Source organism: Pelobates fuscus, chromosome 7, assembly GCF_036172605.1.
Source record: "Pelobates fuscus isolate aPelFus1 chromosome 7, aPelFus1.pri, whole genome shotgun sequence".
NCBI classification, from domain to species: domain Eukaryota; kingdom Metazoa; phylum Chordata; class Amphibia; order Anura; family Pelobatidae; genus Pelobates; species Pelobates fuscus.
Window position 1 is genome coordinate 152,566,517 of NC_086323.1, and position 17,756 is coordinate 152,584,272.

Genomic DNA, 17,756 nt, shown 5'->3' on the forward strand with positions numbered 1-17,756 from the left:
GGCTGTCAGCTAATGTTGCCGTGCAAAGAACATTTATGAAAAGCCATATGAGACATGAAATAATGATTATTTCCCATAAATTCTCAGTAAATAATCATGTCAGAACTATTTTTAGAATCCAGCTTGGTGAATGATAATAATTCAAATGTAGGAAACATCTGCAAGTCCATTAAAAGAAAGATGAATATTTTAACCCCAGAAATTATCAATATTAACATTTAATCAAGGGGCATATCCATCCAATAAGCAATATTTGTGCTGTGCTATTTTAAATAACTGCTGTAGGACATGTGGAGTTAAGCTTGCAAGAACAGGAATTAAAATGCTTTCATTGCCAAGTAAGAACCCCTACGGGCTTGCAGTGGCATGTGACTACTAGCGTAGGACTTGAAATTTATATGGGATAATGCTGTGTTTTATACACATATTTCATTGATTATTTGAAAGCAGCACTCTTTAACCTGAGAGGCCTTCACTGTATATGCTACTGGGACATTTCAGGGAGTTCGTTAAATAAATGAAAAGAAGACTAAGCCTTCTTGGAGAAATGCATATGTGTTCAGCTGCCCTTGGTTTTTCATTTTTAAGGATTAAAACTCATTCTAAAAGAAAATGGAACAAAAGAGTATTTACAGGACTGGGAGTGTGGCACAAATGTCCTTTTCTTGTTCTTAATGTCTTTGTAAATAAAAGCAGCTTGAAAAACTACTTAGTTCCCAGGCAATCTGGCATTTTATTTATACTTGTTCATAGCAGGCCTTCCACTCATCCCGATTTCGGAGGAACAGCCCAGATATTCAGATCCTGTCCAAATGTCTCGACTTTGTTTCCTGGTTGAGATACCAGAGAACTTTCTCCAAAATGTATAGCACAAGTGCATCACTAGATGTGTACTCAAGGTTCCTCGGACCCTGCATAGAACACCCATAATCGTGTCACTAGGTCCCCCACTAGCCTACCCCTTATACCTCAATCCTACTGCCTCTCGGGAAACCAATTTTTGTTTTTTGTTAGTGCTCACATATTTGTGTCATGATCAAGTCCATTTTAAATCTGAAATAAAACAAAACAATATTTTAAAAAACACAAAAAACCTTTCTATAAATTGACATAACGATCATTTTGGCCATGAACTACACAATAGGTATAACCAAGAAGAAGATTAAGAAGAAAATTTGAATCGAAAGAAAATTGGGGTGCGTAGGAGGAATTAAAAAAAAAGTGGGGGATGTTAGTACTGGGCTTTGGAAAGGAAGTGTAGGTGCACCTTATAGATAATTTTACAATTATTAATACAATAGTAATAAGGACAGGGAGTAATGAGAAGATAAAGGGTGTGTATGATGATGTAACAGAACTGCACAACAAACGCTGTATTGTATTTCTAAATTACAATAATTGTTCAGAAAATAGTTTGTGTACATGAAATATTGTTTCAAATAGAAAGTGAGCGTCTCACTTTATAGCCCTTTATCCGATGTCTATGGGCCCCTCTGTACAAAAATCCTCCTCCACCTCACAATGAGTTAATGTAGTAAGGACAAGAGAGACCATGTAGATAATGCATTTTGCAAGAATTATTGAATTTGGGTTGTGGGACTGAAATTGTTAATTTCTCACTTTACTAGTTAAAATGTAGTTCCCCATCTCATGGTTCTCTGACTGGGAAATCCCTTACAGCCTGTCCTGATGTGCTTTTATCGGGAAACTATAGTAAGCGATACCCAGATGTGTGCCCACTAGGCAGGCAGCAATGTCACCAGCCCCTGTTGAGTGGTGTTCCACTCTCTGGTGACCAACATACTGTGTATTGCACAATAAGTGGCTTAGGTTGTGAGGTGAGTTCTTCTCCATTAGAAGGCTCACAAGTGGATCCCATCCACTCAGCCATTGCTGACCATAATTACATAGACCATAATACCTGGCACCAGGGGTAGGCCATTACCCAATACTAACTTCCCACTATGTCACTACAATCTCCCTTCAGATCCCAACACCGTTTTATTTTTTTGTCTACCTTTACAAGGTTATGTTTATTGAACAATAAAGGGATTTGTTTTGTCCATTCAAGACTTGCCTAGAGGGTGGGAGAGCTATTTGGCGCGACATCTTGTGGTTGGCTGGTTGTTACAATGACCCATTGAAGAAGCTCGAGTGCTATGCTGGTAGCTCCTGGATGTCACTGTGTGGCACAGAAAAGGATCAGCCACAGTTGCAGGATCAGGTCTGGATCCAGAGTTGTGGACCAGGCACCATGATTCTGTTATACACCCTGTTCCAAATTATTATGCAAATGATATTTTTCTCATTTACCTAAATAATTGATGTAAATAACAGTCAGCATAATTCTCATGTTATCAACTATTAAGAGTACAATTCAAATTTTATTAAACAAACCTCCTAATGATAACAGTATTTTTTTTTAAACATAAAAAACTTACAATGCACTGTTCCAAATTATTACGCACAGTAAGTTTCAAAACACTTTATAGGTTGTACAGAACTTAAAATTGTCATTTGTTGTGTTTGCAGCATATTTACTGAAATCAAAAGCTATTTCAATCAAACTTATGACAACATTTTAACTTTTTAAACATTTTAACAGGTCACGTTACATTTTAACATAGGACCCCTTATTTGATAGCAGCTTCACAGGTCTTGCATCCATTGAACTTGTGAGTTTTTGGACAGTTTCTGCTTGGATTTGTTTGCAAGATGTCAGAATAGCCTCCCAGAGCTGCTGTTTGGATGTAAACTGCCTCCCACCCTCATAGATCTTTTACTTGAGGATGCTCCAAAGATTCTCAGTAGGATTGAGGTCAGGGGAAGATGGAAGCCACACCATGACTTTCTCTCCTTTTATCCCTATAGCAGCCATTGATGCAGAGGTGTTCTTTGCAGCATGAGATGGTGCATTGTCATGCATGAAGATGATTTCATTACGGAAAGCATAGTTCTTCCTTCTGTACCAGGGAAGAAAGTGGTCATTTAGAAGCTCCACATACTTTGCAGAGGTCATCTTTACACCTTTGGCGACGCCGATTAGCTCTCCATGATTCCGTCCCAAAACATGACTCCACCACTGCCTTGCTGACGTTGCAGCCTTGTTGGAACAGGGTGGCCGTCCACCAACCATCCACTACTCTATCCATCTGGACCATCCAGGGTTGCACGGTCTTCATGTATTTTTCTGCCCAATGCAGCCATTTCTGCTTGTGAGCATTGGTTCGTGGTGACCAAATAGGAGATTTATGCACAGTTGCAAGACTCTGGACACCTTGATGTCCGTGGGACTCCAGAGTCCCCAGCAGCTTCAAATATCTGTTTGCTGCTATGTAATGGTGTTTTAGCAGCTGCTCTCTGGATCCGATGCATGGATCTGGCAGAAACCTCAATGTGCCTTTATCTGCATGAACCCGTCTGTGCTCTGAATCAGCCACAAATCTCTTAATAGTGCGATGATCACGCTTAAGTTTTCGTGAAATATCTAATATTTTCATACCTCGTCCAAGGCATTAAACTATTTCCCTCTTTTCGGCAGAAGAGAGATCCTTTTTCTTCCCCATATTGCATGAAAATGGTGCTCTGCTTAATAATGTGGAACACCCTCCTTTAGTAGTTTTCCCTTAAATTGGGCTCACCTGGCAATCTAATTATCACAGGTGTCCGCGATTGTTTTCACTGATCAAAAGAGCCCTGAGACACAATGCCATCCATGAGATAAACTAAAAAACAAAATATTTAATCTTTGTGACACTTAAATAGAATTTGCATAATAATTTGGAACAGGGTATAAACATGAGTTTTTATATGTAGGTTCTGAAAAAGACCTGCTCCTGACCACATCTTTAGTCACACCCCAAAAACTAGATCATCCATATATGGACATTTAAAATTCTGAGATGTATGGCAATTTCCAGTTATAATGTTTTCTAAACCTTTTCTCTTAACTTAAAGGGACACCATAGTAACGTGAACCACTACAGCTTAATGTAGTGGTTCTGGTGTCTATATCCAGTACCTGCAGGCTTTTTAATGTAAACACTGCCTTTTCATAGAAAAGGCAGTCTTTATATTCCTTGCTAGTAACAGCTCTAGGGGCAGTCACTCAGACGCTCGCTAGAGGCGCTTCCTGGGACAGTGCTGCATAGTGTGCAGCACCTACATTCCGCGTACGTATCCACCCTCTGCTTGGAGACGCTAAATGCTCCTCATAGAGATGCATTGACCAGAGGTTGGTCACCTAAATATTTACTCTGGCACTAATGTGTTTGTATTCCTAACACTATAGTGTTCATTTAAGTCAGTCCTGAGCCCTACCTCCCCTCGGTAACACAAAGCTTTTGGTACAATCTTATAATTGGGACTGTGCTGCAAGCTAAACACATTGACCTATATTTCTTGCTGCAAGCCATTAGAGATCAATAGATGAGACAGTGATCTGAGTGTTTATCCTGAAGCTTTATCCAGACAATCACCTCCAGCAATCTCTTATTAAGGGGGTGTGAAAATGTGGCTGTTTTCACCAAACTGTTTTGTAGTTAAGCCAGAAAATCAGATGCGATTACATTTAAAATAAATAAATAAATAAAAATCAAAGATACAAAAATGAAAAAGAAGGCATATCTATTTTTTATACAAAAAAAGTGCTCTGCGTGATGGAACAAAGGTTCCAGTACACTCATTTATTAATGGAAAAAATTTTGTTAGTATACCCTTCTATGTTCTCCTTTGAGATTTTAAAATAGGTGACAGTGTTCAGCACTGCTGAGTAGCCCCAGGACAAAGTCCCTAGTTATAAAGATATAAGAATTAAACAAACAAAAAGACTGTGTTATACTGAGCAGAGTTTTTTTTTTTCTTTATTTACTTGGTCTCCAAGTGTAGATAGATAAAGAACTGGTAGTGCCACTTTATTTCAAGGAACATAATACTCACCCAGACCACTTCATCTTAATGAAATTGTCTGGGTGCAGTATCCCTGTCCTCTTAAGCCTGCAGTATAAATCCGTTTCAGTTTCTGAGAAACTGCAATGTTTACATTACAGGGTTCAAATTACCTCTAATGGCTGTCAGTATAACAGCCGCAAGAGGTGATTTGCTGCATTGACAGAGTAAACCTGTGGTCATGTGACGCGGAAGACCCACAGGAAAGCATTCAATCAATGTTTTCCTATGGAAGAGTTCCAGTGCGCATACGGCTCTTGCTGCGCATGTACATTAGGTCTACAGTTCTTCTCTATGAGAAGCATTGGATTGGATGCCATAACTCTTCCGTGACGTCGCTGTGGTGGTGGATCTAGGCAGCGCCGAGGCAGCCTTGGCGCTGGAACATGAAAAGTTAAAAAAGGGTTGCTAACCCCTTCTATGTGGGTACCTAATACCACTAGGGACAGAGGCAATAAAACATTAGTAATACAGATTTGTATTCTCAATGTTACAGTGTTCCATTCGGTGTGGAAAAAGCAATGGCATTATACAGAGCACAGATGAGTAAAGCTATGCTTCTCCACATAATGTCACTGGGTGGATGAAGTGGATTCCGGGTACCGAAGATTTAAAGGAACTTTCAGACATTTCAAGGAAAGTATTGCTGGGGCAGTGTAGCAGTCTAGCACCACTACGGCCCCTTTAAAGTGACTTTCCAAGCACCATAAGTCTGTGGTAGTGATTATTATACAAGGAGTGCTCTTGCATCCTCCGAGTGTAATTTGACAATCTTGGCTGCAGTGGTTATGGTGTTTGGAGTATTCCTTTCAAAATGTTTTTTCTTTTATAAGAACTTTATTTCTAGTATTGATCTGCTGGACTAGGTATCTGTTTTTTTTCATATTTTTCTGCTGACATCGTCATTGTCAGGCCCCTGCAACAAAGTGTCACATTTACAGTTAGTACATAGCTAATGATAATTATAAGTTAAAATGCATCTTCGCAGCAAATAGTGAAAATATATGTGCATTCATGACAACATCATCTGATTTCCACCAAGACATCAGTTTCACTCAATTACACATAGCAGAACATATTTCCATAATTTGACATATGCTTTATACAGAGGCACAAAGTGTCTCGATGATTGCTATTAGCCGACAGTGTCTTCTCTATCACAATGCTGCACTCCGAATGCAACACAAGCAATAGCTGGTTATATGTGCTCTAATGTGATTCTTATTTATGTCCTATATGTTTGAATCTGTAAACCATGTAAAAACAATAAATAACATTTTCTTTTTCATTCTCCGTTAATTTCTTATTAACCTTTATAAAACTAGGAACATATATTGGCTAAAGAAGAGACTGCGAGTTCAAAGCCTCACAAGCAGTGCATTTAACACTTTAAACCCCATAGACATGCTGCATGTATATTTATATTGTATATGTGCTCCCATGATTTTTGAAGTACTTTACTGACATATGTAAAGGGATCCTCTAATATACATTATCTAATATACCCACCAACATTAGGAGATATGAATGCAGGAAAGGTGGATGAGGGTGGGCAGTCAGGAACTTGCCAGTGAATTGCTGATGCAGGGGTCTGGGCAAGCACTCCTGGAGAAGTGACAGGTCACCTTAAAATTGGGACTGGCCTCTGTATGGTTAGGAGGTATATGGAAATATTCTGATCTGCTGAATTGAAATAACATAAAACTAATCAAAAAGCTTCCTTATAACTCTGTGTGTGTGTATGTATATATATATATAAACATAGATACAAATGAAGTTGTGTAAACAATGTGATTAATGTCATATTGCAGTAAACATGTTGAATAACACTATACAAAGGTTGTACGAAGGACAGTGAGCTTCTATTAATAAAATAAATCTTTAATCATCATAAAAGCATGGTTTTATTAAAGCGTGCGCTAAAGCCTTTACAAATAACTGGGTGTACGGGAGGATATGGACAGAGGATTCGCTCTTTGACTTTGTAATGAGCATACTGGAAACAGTCGCGACATTGTTTAGCATTTGCACCGCAAGGGCAAAGATCAAACTTTGTATCAATATTTCTATAACTTACATCAATCAGTATTTAATCCAATTTCTTTACTGGTTGTTATCCCAAAGCTAGGGGCATTTTGGTAAATATGTGCAAGTTTTATTTTCTTTTTTTCCAAGATCTTTTTCCTCAAGTGTTCCCTCTAAGTAACAATTTACAAAGACGTGTAATAATATAATTAATCATAAAAATAAAATTTAGATATATATATACACACACATATACAGGCCCGGATTAACATAGGGGCTGATGGAGCTGCAGCTCCAGGCCCATGCCCATGGAATAGGCCCATTGCTAAAAAAAAATAAAGAAAAAAAATGTATTAAATTTTTTTTTTTATTATTACTCTTCACATGTGGATGTAAGGAAACAAAACTTGTGTGGACTGGCTGACAATGAAGTCAGTTAAGGTAAAGCTGACTTTGCGTACTATGCAAATGATCTTGCTGCTTCAGTCTAACTCTGTGGCATGTTCCCTTTCTTCCAAATTCACAACATACGCATTTTCTTTGTACCAGACTGTTTAAAAGGAGCTTCTGCCTGCTAGTAAGGGTAAGGAGAGGACAAGTGAGTGCTAGGGGACAGTCCTTAGAAAGCGTGGAGCAAGCGCATCATTAGACTCATTTATGCCAAGCTCAGGGTGCTATCTGCATAGTATGCCCTTAGTTGGCCAGCCAGGCTGACCTTCTAATTCCTCAGGCAGATTTATTTGTGCATATTTGCCCATCTGGGCAGTTTTGGGTATTTGATTTGCATCAGTGGCCCACCCTTTTACCCCGCCCACCGAAATCCTGCTTCACCAGATACTGCTGTTAGGGGGTACGGATTTACTTGAAAGATGAATGCAAGACATTAGCATAGGGTATGTGTTTTCTTAAAGCGATATCCTGTGAGTTTGCTTCCAGCACCATCTCCACCAGATACATGGTGTTTTCTGTCTATACGATTTTATAATTAGGTCTATCATAATTGGCAGCACCAGGCCCAATGGGCTCTTAATCTGGCCCTGTACATATACATATATCTGTAGTTTGCATTGAGTCTCTAAAGATGTTATGATAACTAACATTTTAATTTTTTTATTCTTTTGCCTGTGTTGTAGCAGACGTGAAGTTACACAATTTTATTGTGTGATACATGGATTGCAAACAATCTTCCCAATCACTTGTTAGATCTTTGGTGGTAGTACTGATGTCAAGTGGTGCTCTGCACTTTGGAAGAATTTCGTGTAAGTTCAGCCAATACACCAGTACTGAAAGGGACACTCCACTGGCCAAGTACAACATAAACACAAATCACTGTTTAGTAGATATACCCCCAAATCAAAATATGCATGCATATAATTATGCTTTTTTCTATTGAGAGATATATCTAAAAACAGCTTGTAAAATCTGCACTTCTCTTGTCTGCTGCCTTTGTAAATCCTCCCCATGTAACTCCACCCAGACTTTCTGTGGCTGTCCAATCACAGACTTACCACTGCAAAAGAATCTAGTGAGAACTGTTTGCTCTTAGGAATTGCTACCTCTTGAGGTTAGCTCCACTGAGCTAAATGAACCAGGAAGTAACAGGACCTGTTGTCTGCTTGAAAAGCCAGGGGGGGTCTGCATTGGGTCCATGCAAGAAGCAAATCAATAAAACATGTATTATTTAGGCTAAAAAAATGCTATTGTTCAATGCTAATGCGATATGCTGCTCAATGTATTGCTCATTTCAGAAATCCTTCCTAAACTTTATAGCTGTTTTTAATGATTTTTTTTACATTATACAACTGCTGCTCTTGTAAAATAAAATCAAAAAATCTAAAATAAAATTTTAGGTTGCATTTAAATATTGCAATAAAACAGATGAAGCATTACAAACTCCTATAAAATATTTAGTACCGTTGCCATGGACAAAGGCATCAGTGATCGGTACTAGATACTGTTTATTAGAAGGTGCAAAAATTGCCTTTTAGTTATAATAGAATCCACTCTGCAGTTAACCCTTTTGATTCCAGGAGAACTGGAATCAAAGCTCGAATGAATATTTAAATGTAAAGAAAGTATAACCACTTTCTCTGACCCTGTGATGGCTTACTATTCCGTAACCCCTTAAGGACACATGACATGTGTGACATGTCATGATTCCCTTTTATTCCAGAAGCTTGGTCCTTAAGGAGTTAAAGACTATACACTATAGGGTCCCAGACCACTTAAGCTCAATGAAGTGGTCTGGGTGCCAGGTCCCCCTAGTTTTAACCCTGCAGCTGAAAACATAGCAGTTTTATAGAAACTGCTATGTTTACACTGCAGGGTTAATCCAGCCTCTAGTGGCTGTTTCCCTGACAGCCACTAGAGGCGCTTCCGCAATTTACACTGAGTAAATCACACTTATTTGACACTGGATGTTCTCAAGGAGTCCAGCGTCAAAAAAGATCCCCATAGGAAAGCAATGAGTAATGCTTTCGTATGGGCGGGTTTCAATGTGTGCGTGCCTCTGGCCGTGCATACGCATTCTGCTCCACTCGGGAGCCCATTTATTCGCCGTGGAATGGGGCCCTAGTCATCATATGAATTCATTGCTATGAAGCTCTGTTATACTCTCATACATGTCAACAGTTTGAAACTCATGGGATAAAGGGGCACTATGGGTTCAGAAGAAAGATTCAAGCTAAAATATGAATTGTCTCCCTTTTCCCTTATCTCAGGGAATCATAGCAGGGCTATTTCGCAAAGTGGCTTAAATGTTGGTACATCAACTGTATGTTCAGGGTTGGCCCACACTTTGCCAGCCAACAAATTAACATCATAGCAAAATATTGCTTGACAATATTGTTTGCCCAGACATCATCAGGAACTATCAAACATGCACAAGTCCATGTATGTCTCCCTGAGGGAGTATAATCACATAAATATGATAATTGTGATAATGTAAATTGGTGGAATGCAGGTGCCATATTGGGACTGTCCCACCAAAATTAGGAATTGGTATATTTCATATTTCAAATGTTGCCTAGGCTAAGGATCATTTTAAATATTCCACTTCCTAAATGTTCTAAAATGTGGGCTGCCTAGATTAGTCGTTACTGTTTTGACCCAAGTGAAAAGGCAGGAGACCACTAGTGGGTAGTACTGTGGAGACCACTGTGTGTACACAAATCACGAAATACACATTTCTGATTTTCTTTTATTATATTATTAGTAGTAGTAGTATTTATATAGCGACAGCTTATTCCGCAGCACTTTACAATAAAAGGGGAATTTACCAAATGAGATAATAACAAAATGTAACAGGAACATTAGGTAGTTCGGGGGCCCTGCTCAAACGAGCTTACAGTCTAGAGAAGGTGGGGTATATAAACACAATAGGAAGGGTATTGAGAGAGACAGCAAATAGACATGGTGGGAAAGTAGCAGAGCTGGAGGTGAGAGCGGAGTGTGGCCCTATAGGAGAGAGCGAGAGGAAGGTTTGAAAGATAGAAGTTACTCTTGGAGGCCATAAGCAATCCTGAATAGATGGGTTTTGAGGGACTTCTTAAAGGATTGAAGACTAGGTGAGAGTCTGACAGTGGTAGACAGGCTGTTCCGAAGGAAAGGAGCCTGATGCAGCACCTAAATGACTCAATATGTATGTAGGTTAAGAGATCATTGCTAACTAGATAAATGTGTTTCTAATTTCTAAACCCTACTATAATGTAATTCCCAATGTCTTATTATAATTTTTTTTCTACCTGCAACATGAGCCTTATCCTTTGCTTATGTTGCGCCATTTAATTGCTGATCTTGCAGAACACTAAATTGCAACTCTTCACTAGAACAGCAATTTTAAACCTTTCTCAAAACAAAAAAAAGAATTAAAAGCACGGTGTGTAGTGTATTTTAATTAAGATTGTGCATTTTGCTTCAATTTCAGTCTGTAATAGATTTTTTTTTAATGCAGAGTTTTTATCTTACAAGGCATAACAAATTGATTATCTTGTGATACAGATGGGTAATAAATTCTAAAATGGACAGTGCTCTATTTATGGATCAGTCCTTTGAGTGGCAGGGACCTAAGAAACAGTCAGAACAAAAACGATACAAACAAAGAGCTCTACAAAAGGGCATGTTTCTCTTGCATCTACATTCATTACGCACAAAAAAAAAAGATACACAAGAAAAGCCCCAAAGCAGGGGTGGGCAATCTGCGTCCCTCAAGATGTTTAGGACTACATCTCCCTTAATGCTTTGCTAGCATTATGGCCCTAATAGCATTATGGGAGATGTAGTCCAAAACATCTGGAGTGCCGCAGATTGCCCACCCCTGCCCTAAACTATACTTTTCTCTGAATGTTCCACTCTTATACTTGTCAATGACGGGGGCATGACAGTCATGTAATTTGTATCACTTGTGATACCCATGTATGCAAATGAATCCTATGATCCCTCTATGCATATTAGCTAGGCTGACTGACCTCTGGGCAAGTTAGCCAGCAAGGGCTGCCATAGACTGTACAGTACCAAAGAAGTCTTGTAAGTCACACAGCACAAACACTTGTAATGATTCTGTGCTCTTTGTGGGGTATTGTTTGCTTAATCCCCAGAAATACAACACAGAAGACAGGGAAAGAGTTTAAAATTTGCACTGTCCCCAATTTCTTTTTCTTTTTTTTTTTTTTACAAGATTTTTATTGGTCCATTGGTTTGAAGTAGAACAAGTGCGAAATATGCAGAAATACACAGATAAACCGTTTTTTTCGTAAATTACATTTGAAAGCACACAGCCACACAGGGCTGAGTAAACCTATAACATGACGATAAATAAGGACTCTAAAGCACCCTAATTTCTTACTTCTTATACATATCTATAGGGGAATTGCTAAGCAGTGGTACATTCAGTCCTCTCTGGTTTCCAGTACTTAACAAGAATCTAGGCCACGATTAGCAGTGTATTTTACTTACTGCAAGGAACACAACACTTCCTGTTGAAAATGAGAGACAATATTTATAATTCAAAAGAATGTCAAGTATTTTATGTGCAAAAAAACCCCCCCACCAATTCTGCATTCTTGTATTGTTCCTTTAATAGTTGCTGAAAAAATTTATTTGTGTCTGCTAAATAGGTACTCTAACGAACATCCCACTCCCACTTATTTAAATGGTTATGATGCAAAAAGTCTGTGGGTTCAGTTCCCACATTTTATGTCAAACCTTTTTGAAGTGTTATGACAAAAAGTGGCTCAGATAACATAAGTTTCAATTCCTCATTATCAGTCCAGAACAGTCCTGACTGCGAAACCTCGGCTGTGGTGGTTATGGTACTTAAAGTGCCCACCCATTTTCACCTTTTTGTTTTGTGTTTTTTTTTTTTGTGGTAAAGCAATTTTCAAGATAGTGTTAAAATAATATCTCACTTAAATTTGCTGGGGCGTGTTATATTCTTGTGCCTTGAACTTTCCTTCTAACTTAATATTTAGTAGCACTCGTCTGACTTTTTCCTTTCTGATTGGTTTCCAATTTTGATTGTTTTTAATTATTTCTAACTTGTTTAAGAACCTGTGCATTTATAGAGAGAACCGGGCTTAATGAGATGTGTGTCTCATTGTAAATTGGTTTAAAAGTTCAAAGAAGAGTACGTTGGAAATGATTAAAAATGTCTCTGGAACTTGCGAATAGCTTAAAATATTTCTAAGGTGGTCCCGTGTTTTTATATAACTTTAAATAACCCCATGAACTAACGAAATTGAAAGCTGCTGACTAGATTCGATTTCTGCTCTGGCTATATTGCACTGTTGTATAAGAAATCATTTTAGAAAAAGCTTTGCACGCTAATTAGTAAGTTTGGAACCCTTGCACAGTTTGCCACTGGCTTAGAGTCATGGAATTTATTGTTCGATATTATATAGCGATTCAGCTAAGGGAAATCCTTATGTAGAAAAAGAAAGGATAGCACATTCCTGTCATTAAATTTTCAATACAGAAATGTGACTTTAAGGCTAAACTTGACCTTCCCCATTAGACGCCGTAACAATCTTTATATAGTGCTTTTGGTTCTCCCTTTGAGATAGAAATCTGTTCTCCTTCAAAGTTTTTATAGATCATAATTGGTTACTTTGGGGAAGAACTTTTAAACATATTACCATCCCATATCTTTTATAGTATGTATATCTATTAGCCCAATGGAAAGTTCTAAGTTGTATTTCATGGAACAATTCATACTAGAATGAGTTTTTTTTTTCAAAGAATGATTTAGAACAAATCCTGAGTTCTGCTCGATAAAACATGCAGACGGAATCTTTTTATGTCGCTTGATGTGATGTGAGAGAGGGACATGATGAAATTTATCAATTAAGATGAAACCCTTCGTATTTTGCTTTGAAGATCCACATGATAAATTTTATATTTATACTAAAAAATAACATAACAGAAGAGACATATTCTTGTCAACGAGCCTATATAACATAGTGTTTCAGAAATCTGTATAAATGCTTACTTGTGATTATGTAAATTTGATTGGAGAAAAACTTAAAAACATAGACACCCAAGTAATTTATGTCCCTTTCTAGATCCCATTGATAAAGAACCTGTGCGGTGGGTGGTGCGAGGGAATATGCAGAAATTGTGTCATACCACTAATATACGAAAGATACAAAGAAGAAGAGCAGTTGGGTGAACAAAATATATTCATAACCTGAAGTTAACACATTGATCTTCATAATACATAGACAAATTAGTGCTCATAAAATAAAACAAGATATACATATGTCAAAATGTCATTGTCAGTCATTTGCTTTCCTCTACTACAGTTAAGGGATAAATACAGGTCAATTTGAGTGGTTTCCAAGGGAGTCAGTACAGGCCTCTAAGGAAGTCAGTACAGGTTCTGAATTCTGAATAAGGGCAGCACTTTTTCAGTTACATCAACTAACCTATTGCTAAGCAGAATGTATTTTTTGCCCATAAACCCTCTTATAACTATCAAACATGTTTACAAGTAACTTAAATCTGATATCACACTCCTATTCATTCTTTTAAATATGGTCCAGGGCGATATGCTACAGGCCCAAAGCTTTAGCACGTTGGTTACGTCATTCTCACACCTTGCATATCAATTCAAACAGTTACTCACATACATAGTTAGAAAAAGAAAAACAACTTTTAAGTAAACTCCATAAGTTTGGTGTATAACCAGGGCCGGCCTTAGGTGTTCAGGCGTTCTGTGCGAAACAATCTTGTGGCGCCCCCCCCTCACCCTCACCCGTCTCTGTTTGGACCTCTTCAAACTATTTTAGGAGCATTCACAATCTGTCACCTCCACCCCCTTCTACAAAACCCCTGCACCTCTTAACCAAATCCCCTGGCTAGATCTTCACCAAGACCCTGGCCACCACTTCATCAAACTCCTGGCCACCCCTTCCCCTTCATCAATGCCCTGGCCATCCCTTCATCAAACTCCTAGCCACCCCTTGCCCTTCATCAATCCCCTCCCACCATATCAATTCCTGCCACCCCTTCATCAGTCCCCTGCCCCTCTCATCAATTCCCTCCCACCCTTTTCTCAGCCCTCTGCCCCTATTCATCAGCCCCCTGACCCCCTTATAAACCCCCTCCCACCCCTTTAACAGCCCTCTGCCCCATTCATCAGTCCCCTGACTCCCCCCTTTTATCAGCCCTCTGCCCCCATTCATCAGCCCCCTGACCCCCTCATAAATCTCCTCCCACCCCTTTAACAGCCCTCTGCCCCATTCATCAGTCCCCTGACTCCCCCTCTTTTATCAGCCCTCTGCCCCCATTCATCAGCCCCCCTAACCCCTCATCAATCCCCTCCCACCTCTTTAACAGCCCTCTGCCCCATTCATCAGTCCCCTGACTCCCCCCTTTTATCAGCCCTCTGCCCCCATTCATCAGCCCCCTGACCCCCTCATAAATCTCCTCCCACCCCTTTAACAGCCTCTGCCCCATTCATCAGTCCCCTGACTCCCCCTCTTTTATCAGCCCTCTGCCCCCATTCATCAGCCCCCTGACCCCCTCATCAATCCCCTCCCACCCATTTATCACCCACCTGCCCCCCTTTAATCAGTCCCATGCCCCCCTTTTCAATCCCCTGCTCCCCTTCATAAGCCCCCTTAATACATCCCCTGCCAATTAATCCAACCCCTGGCCACCCGTTCATCAGTCCCGTGACCTCCTCATCAATCTCCTCCCACCTTTAATCAGCCCCATGCGCCCCTTTTCAATTTCCTGCCGCCCTTTATAAATCCCCTGCCAATTAATCCAATCCATGCCACCCCTTCATCAATCCCCTGTCCCCCTTAATTAAATAACTGCACCCCTTCAACAAAACCTATTTAATACAAAAGAAAAAAAAAGAACAGTTACTCACAGTAAAGGCTGCTGCTCCCTGGACTGAGCTGTCTCCGCCGATTGAAGAGCACCGGGCGCCGCCTTCACTCACTGAATTGGATCCTTCCGCGGCTCCCTCTGATGACAGAGCACGTCGACGTCACGCAAGTATGCGGCATCACGCCCCCACGCTCCTCCTCCACACTCCACACAGAAGTGGATTCCCGGCCGCTGCTCTCTGCTCATAATTTGCAAGTCAAGTGCAAAGGAGCATTTTGCACTTGACTTGCTCTTCACTTGAAATACATAACTCGGCTGGCCTGCGAGCTGTGTTGGCCGCCCGGCGCCCCTGTTGCCATGGCGCCCTGTGCGACCACACAGCTTGCACACCCCTAAGGCCGGCCCTGTGTATAACCCTTTAAACCCTGCCTAAGGCCACATAGTCCATTGTCCTTTCACACCGCGGTGAAATCTCTAGGTATGTATTGGCCATATTATTATTGGACTTCCACAGCATCAACGTATCCTGCATTGGGAGATCATTATTGAAATAAAATAACAAATACCAAAGAAGTAATTCTTGGTTGATTACACTTGACTTTTTAATTAAGCAATCTCCCCCTTAATTCCATAGAAGAATTATTGGGACAGACTTAAGTAGAACATGTAACCACCAGTTAGTTAGGAACTTTACAGCTATTGAGTGTGCAGACTCGATGCTAGATTCTGTCTCTCTTAAAAAAATAAATCAAAGTCAAAACTGTTTCTAAGAAACTGTATTAAACCTTTATGTTTTCTTCCTTTTCAACAGGAGGCAGACTAAACAAGGATCTAAGACAATTCCTGAACCAAAGGTTTCAAAAGGCATCTCCAGACCACGAACTACAACAAGTAATCCGAGATAACCTTTATCGCCATGCAGTGCCTTGTAAGTAATAGATTATGTTAATCTAATTTAAATCACATTTCCCATTATTTTCCATAGATGATGTCAGTGTGCCATATTTTAATAGATGGTTAATGGGTGATCAGAAATTACTTAAATTACAGATATCACCATTGTTCTGTAATCTGGACTGATGCAACATATTTGCTTTCAACTGTATGACAATGCTATAAACTCAATTATGTGCGTAAGTATAAACAAAAGAGGTTTTACTTTTTTTAAACTTAATTTTATTTTGTGTGGGGCATTAACTTCTACCACTGGAGACCGTACCATAGGAGCAGGTTGGGTGGCAAAAATAATAATTATATTGGTATAGTAAGGACTAATGAAAATTGCATTAGAAAAACACATGTTGTGCCTGTCATGATTATATCTGCAATTTCTGCCTCCTTTCATTGATGATTGGAAATGCTGGTGAGATACAACTAACCATTTTTGGTGTGAGGAACTGTTACCAGAATTCTGGCAACAGTCATTGACTTTACATGAGGTATCATGCCCAAAGATCTAGGTCTGCACGTTGTCCTATCTTTTAGAACTGTTTTTGAGTATCCTCATCCGTATGTGGATTTGTTGTTGCAAATATATATTTCTATAGGTTAATGGTTTTAAATTGGGTATGGCCTCTCGTTGGGTAAGGAGTTGAGTGCATGGGGCTGAGTAAGTAGAGCCCAATATGTCATGGCCCATCGTCTTTACATTTTACTAGCTGACACTGATGTCTAAACTTGTTGCCCTGGCTCTATTGTCACGTTCAGTCTCCCCAACTCCACAGTTTTATTTAACCTCCAGCTCTGTACCGTAAGGTTCCAACCCTAGCCACCAGTGATGCATTCAGACTTAATCCAGGTTCCATTGTCCTCATGCTCATTTGAGTGTTTATTTCTTTTTTTATCTATATCAAGCTAATGCAAAATTATTTTAGTTTGTGGCTTTTATTTATTTAATAAATAAAAGCCACAAACTACATTGCAGAGCCTCTTCTAGACAGTGTCTCTTTTAGTTTTTTATTTGGATACAAAGGTCTCATTAAGGTATTTCTTTGTGGGCATTCATTGGATAAAGTGGCCTTCCTTCCACCCACTACCTCTCTAGATATACATGTTTCCCTAGCCATGTTCTTTAAATTTCACTCATTCGCACTTGACAAAATAATCATCATTCTAGCAAATGTAAGGCATTGCCCAACAAACCTCCAGGTATGATAATTGGACCTGCATTTGGAAACTTTTGGAAAACGTCTTGCGTTTTCCTGTTTCAGATATGTTGTAATTGCCACCCAATAGAACTCCAATCATTTGTTATCACTGATTCCTGCAATGTAACAAGTACTATATTATTATCTTCTACCTGCCCAACACTTGTCTAAGGAGAGTAAGTTTTAAAAGCACATTAAATAATAAAAATGTTACAAATTCTTCATATCTGAACATCAATTTTTATTTATGTCCTCTGCAATATAGGCAGATACACGGAGACATATCAAACTAGCCTTTTGTTC

The 17,756-nt window shown here is 39.3% G+C and overlaps 1 protein-coding gene across 14 annotated transcripts in view; it reads left to right on the forward strand.

Annotated features, from left to right (window-relative positions):
• The window catches only part of MAGI1 (membrane associated guanylate kinase, WW and PDZ domain containing 1), a 468,514-nt gene that overhangs the window by 212,065 nt on the left and 238,693 nt on the right, over positions 1 to 17,756 (forward strand). For all 14 annotated transcript variants that reach the window (XM_063426812.1, XM_063426813.1, XM_063426817.1 and 11 more), the window contains exon 2: positions 16,118 to 16,234. In XM_063426812.1, the coding sequence (XP_063282882.1) occupies positions 16,118 to 16,234 (117 nt within the window). The remainder of the gene's footprint in view (positions 1 to 16,117; positions 16,235 to 17,756) is intronic.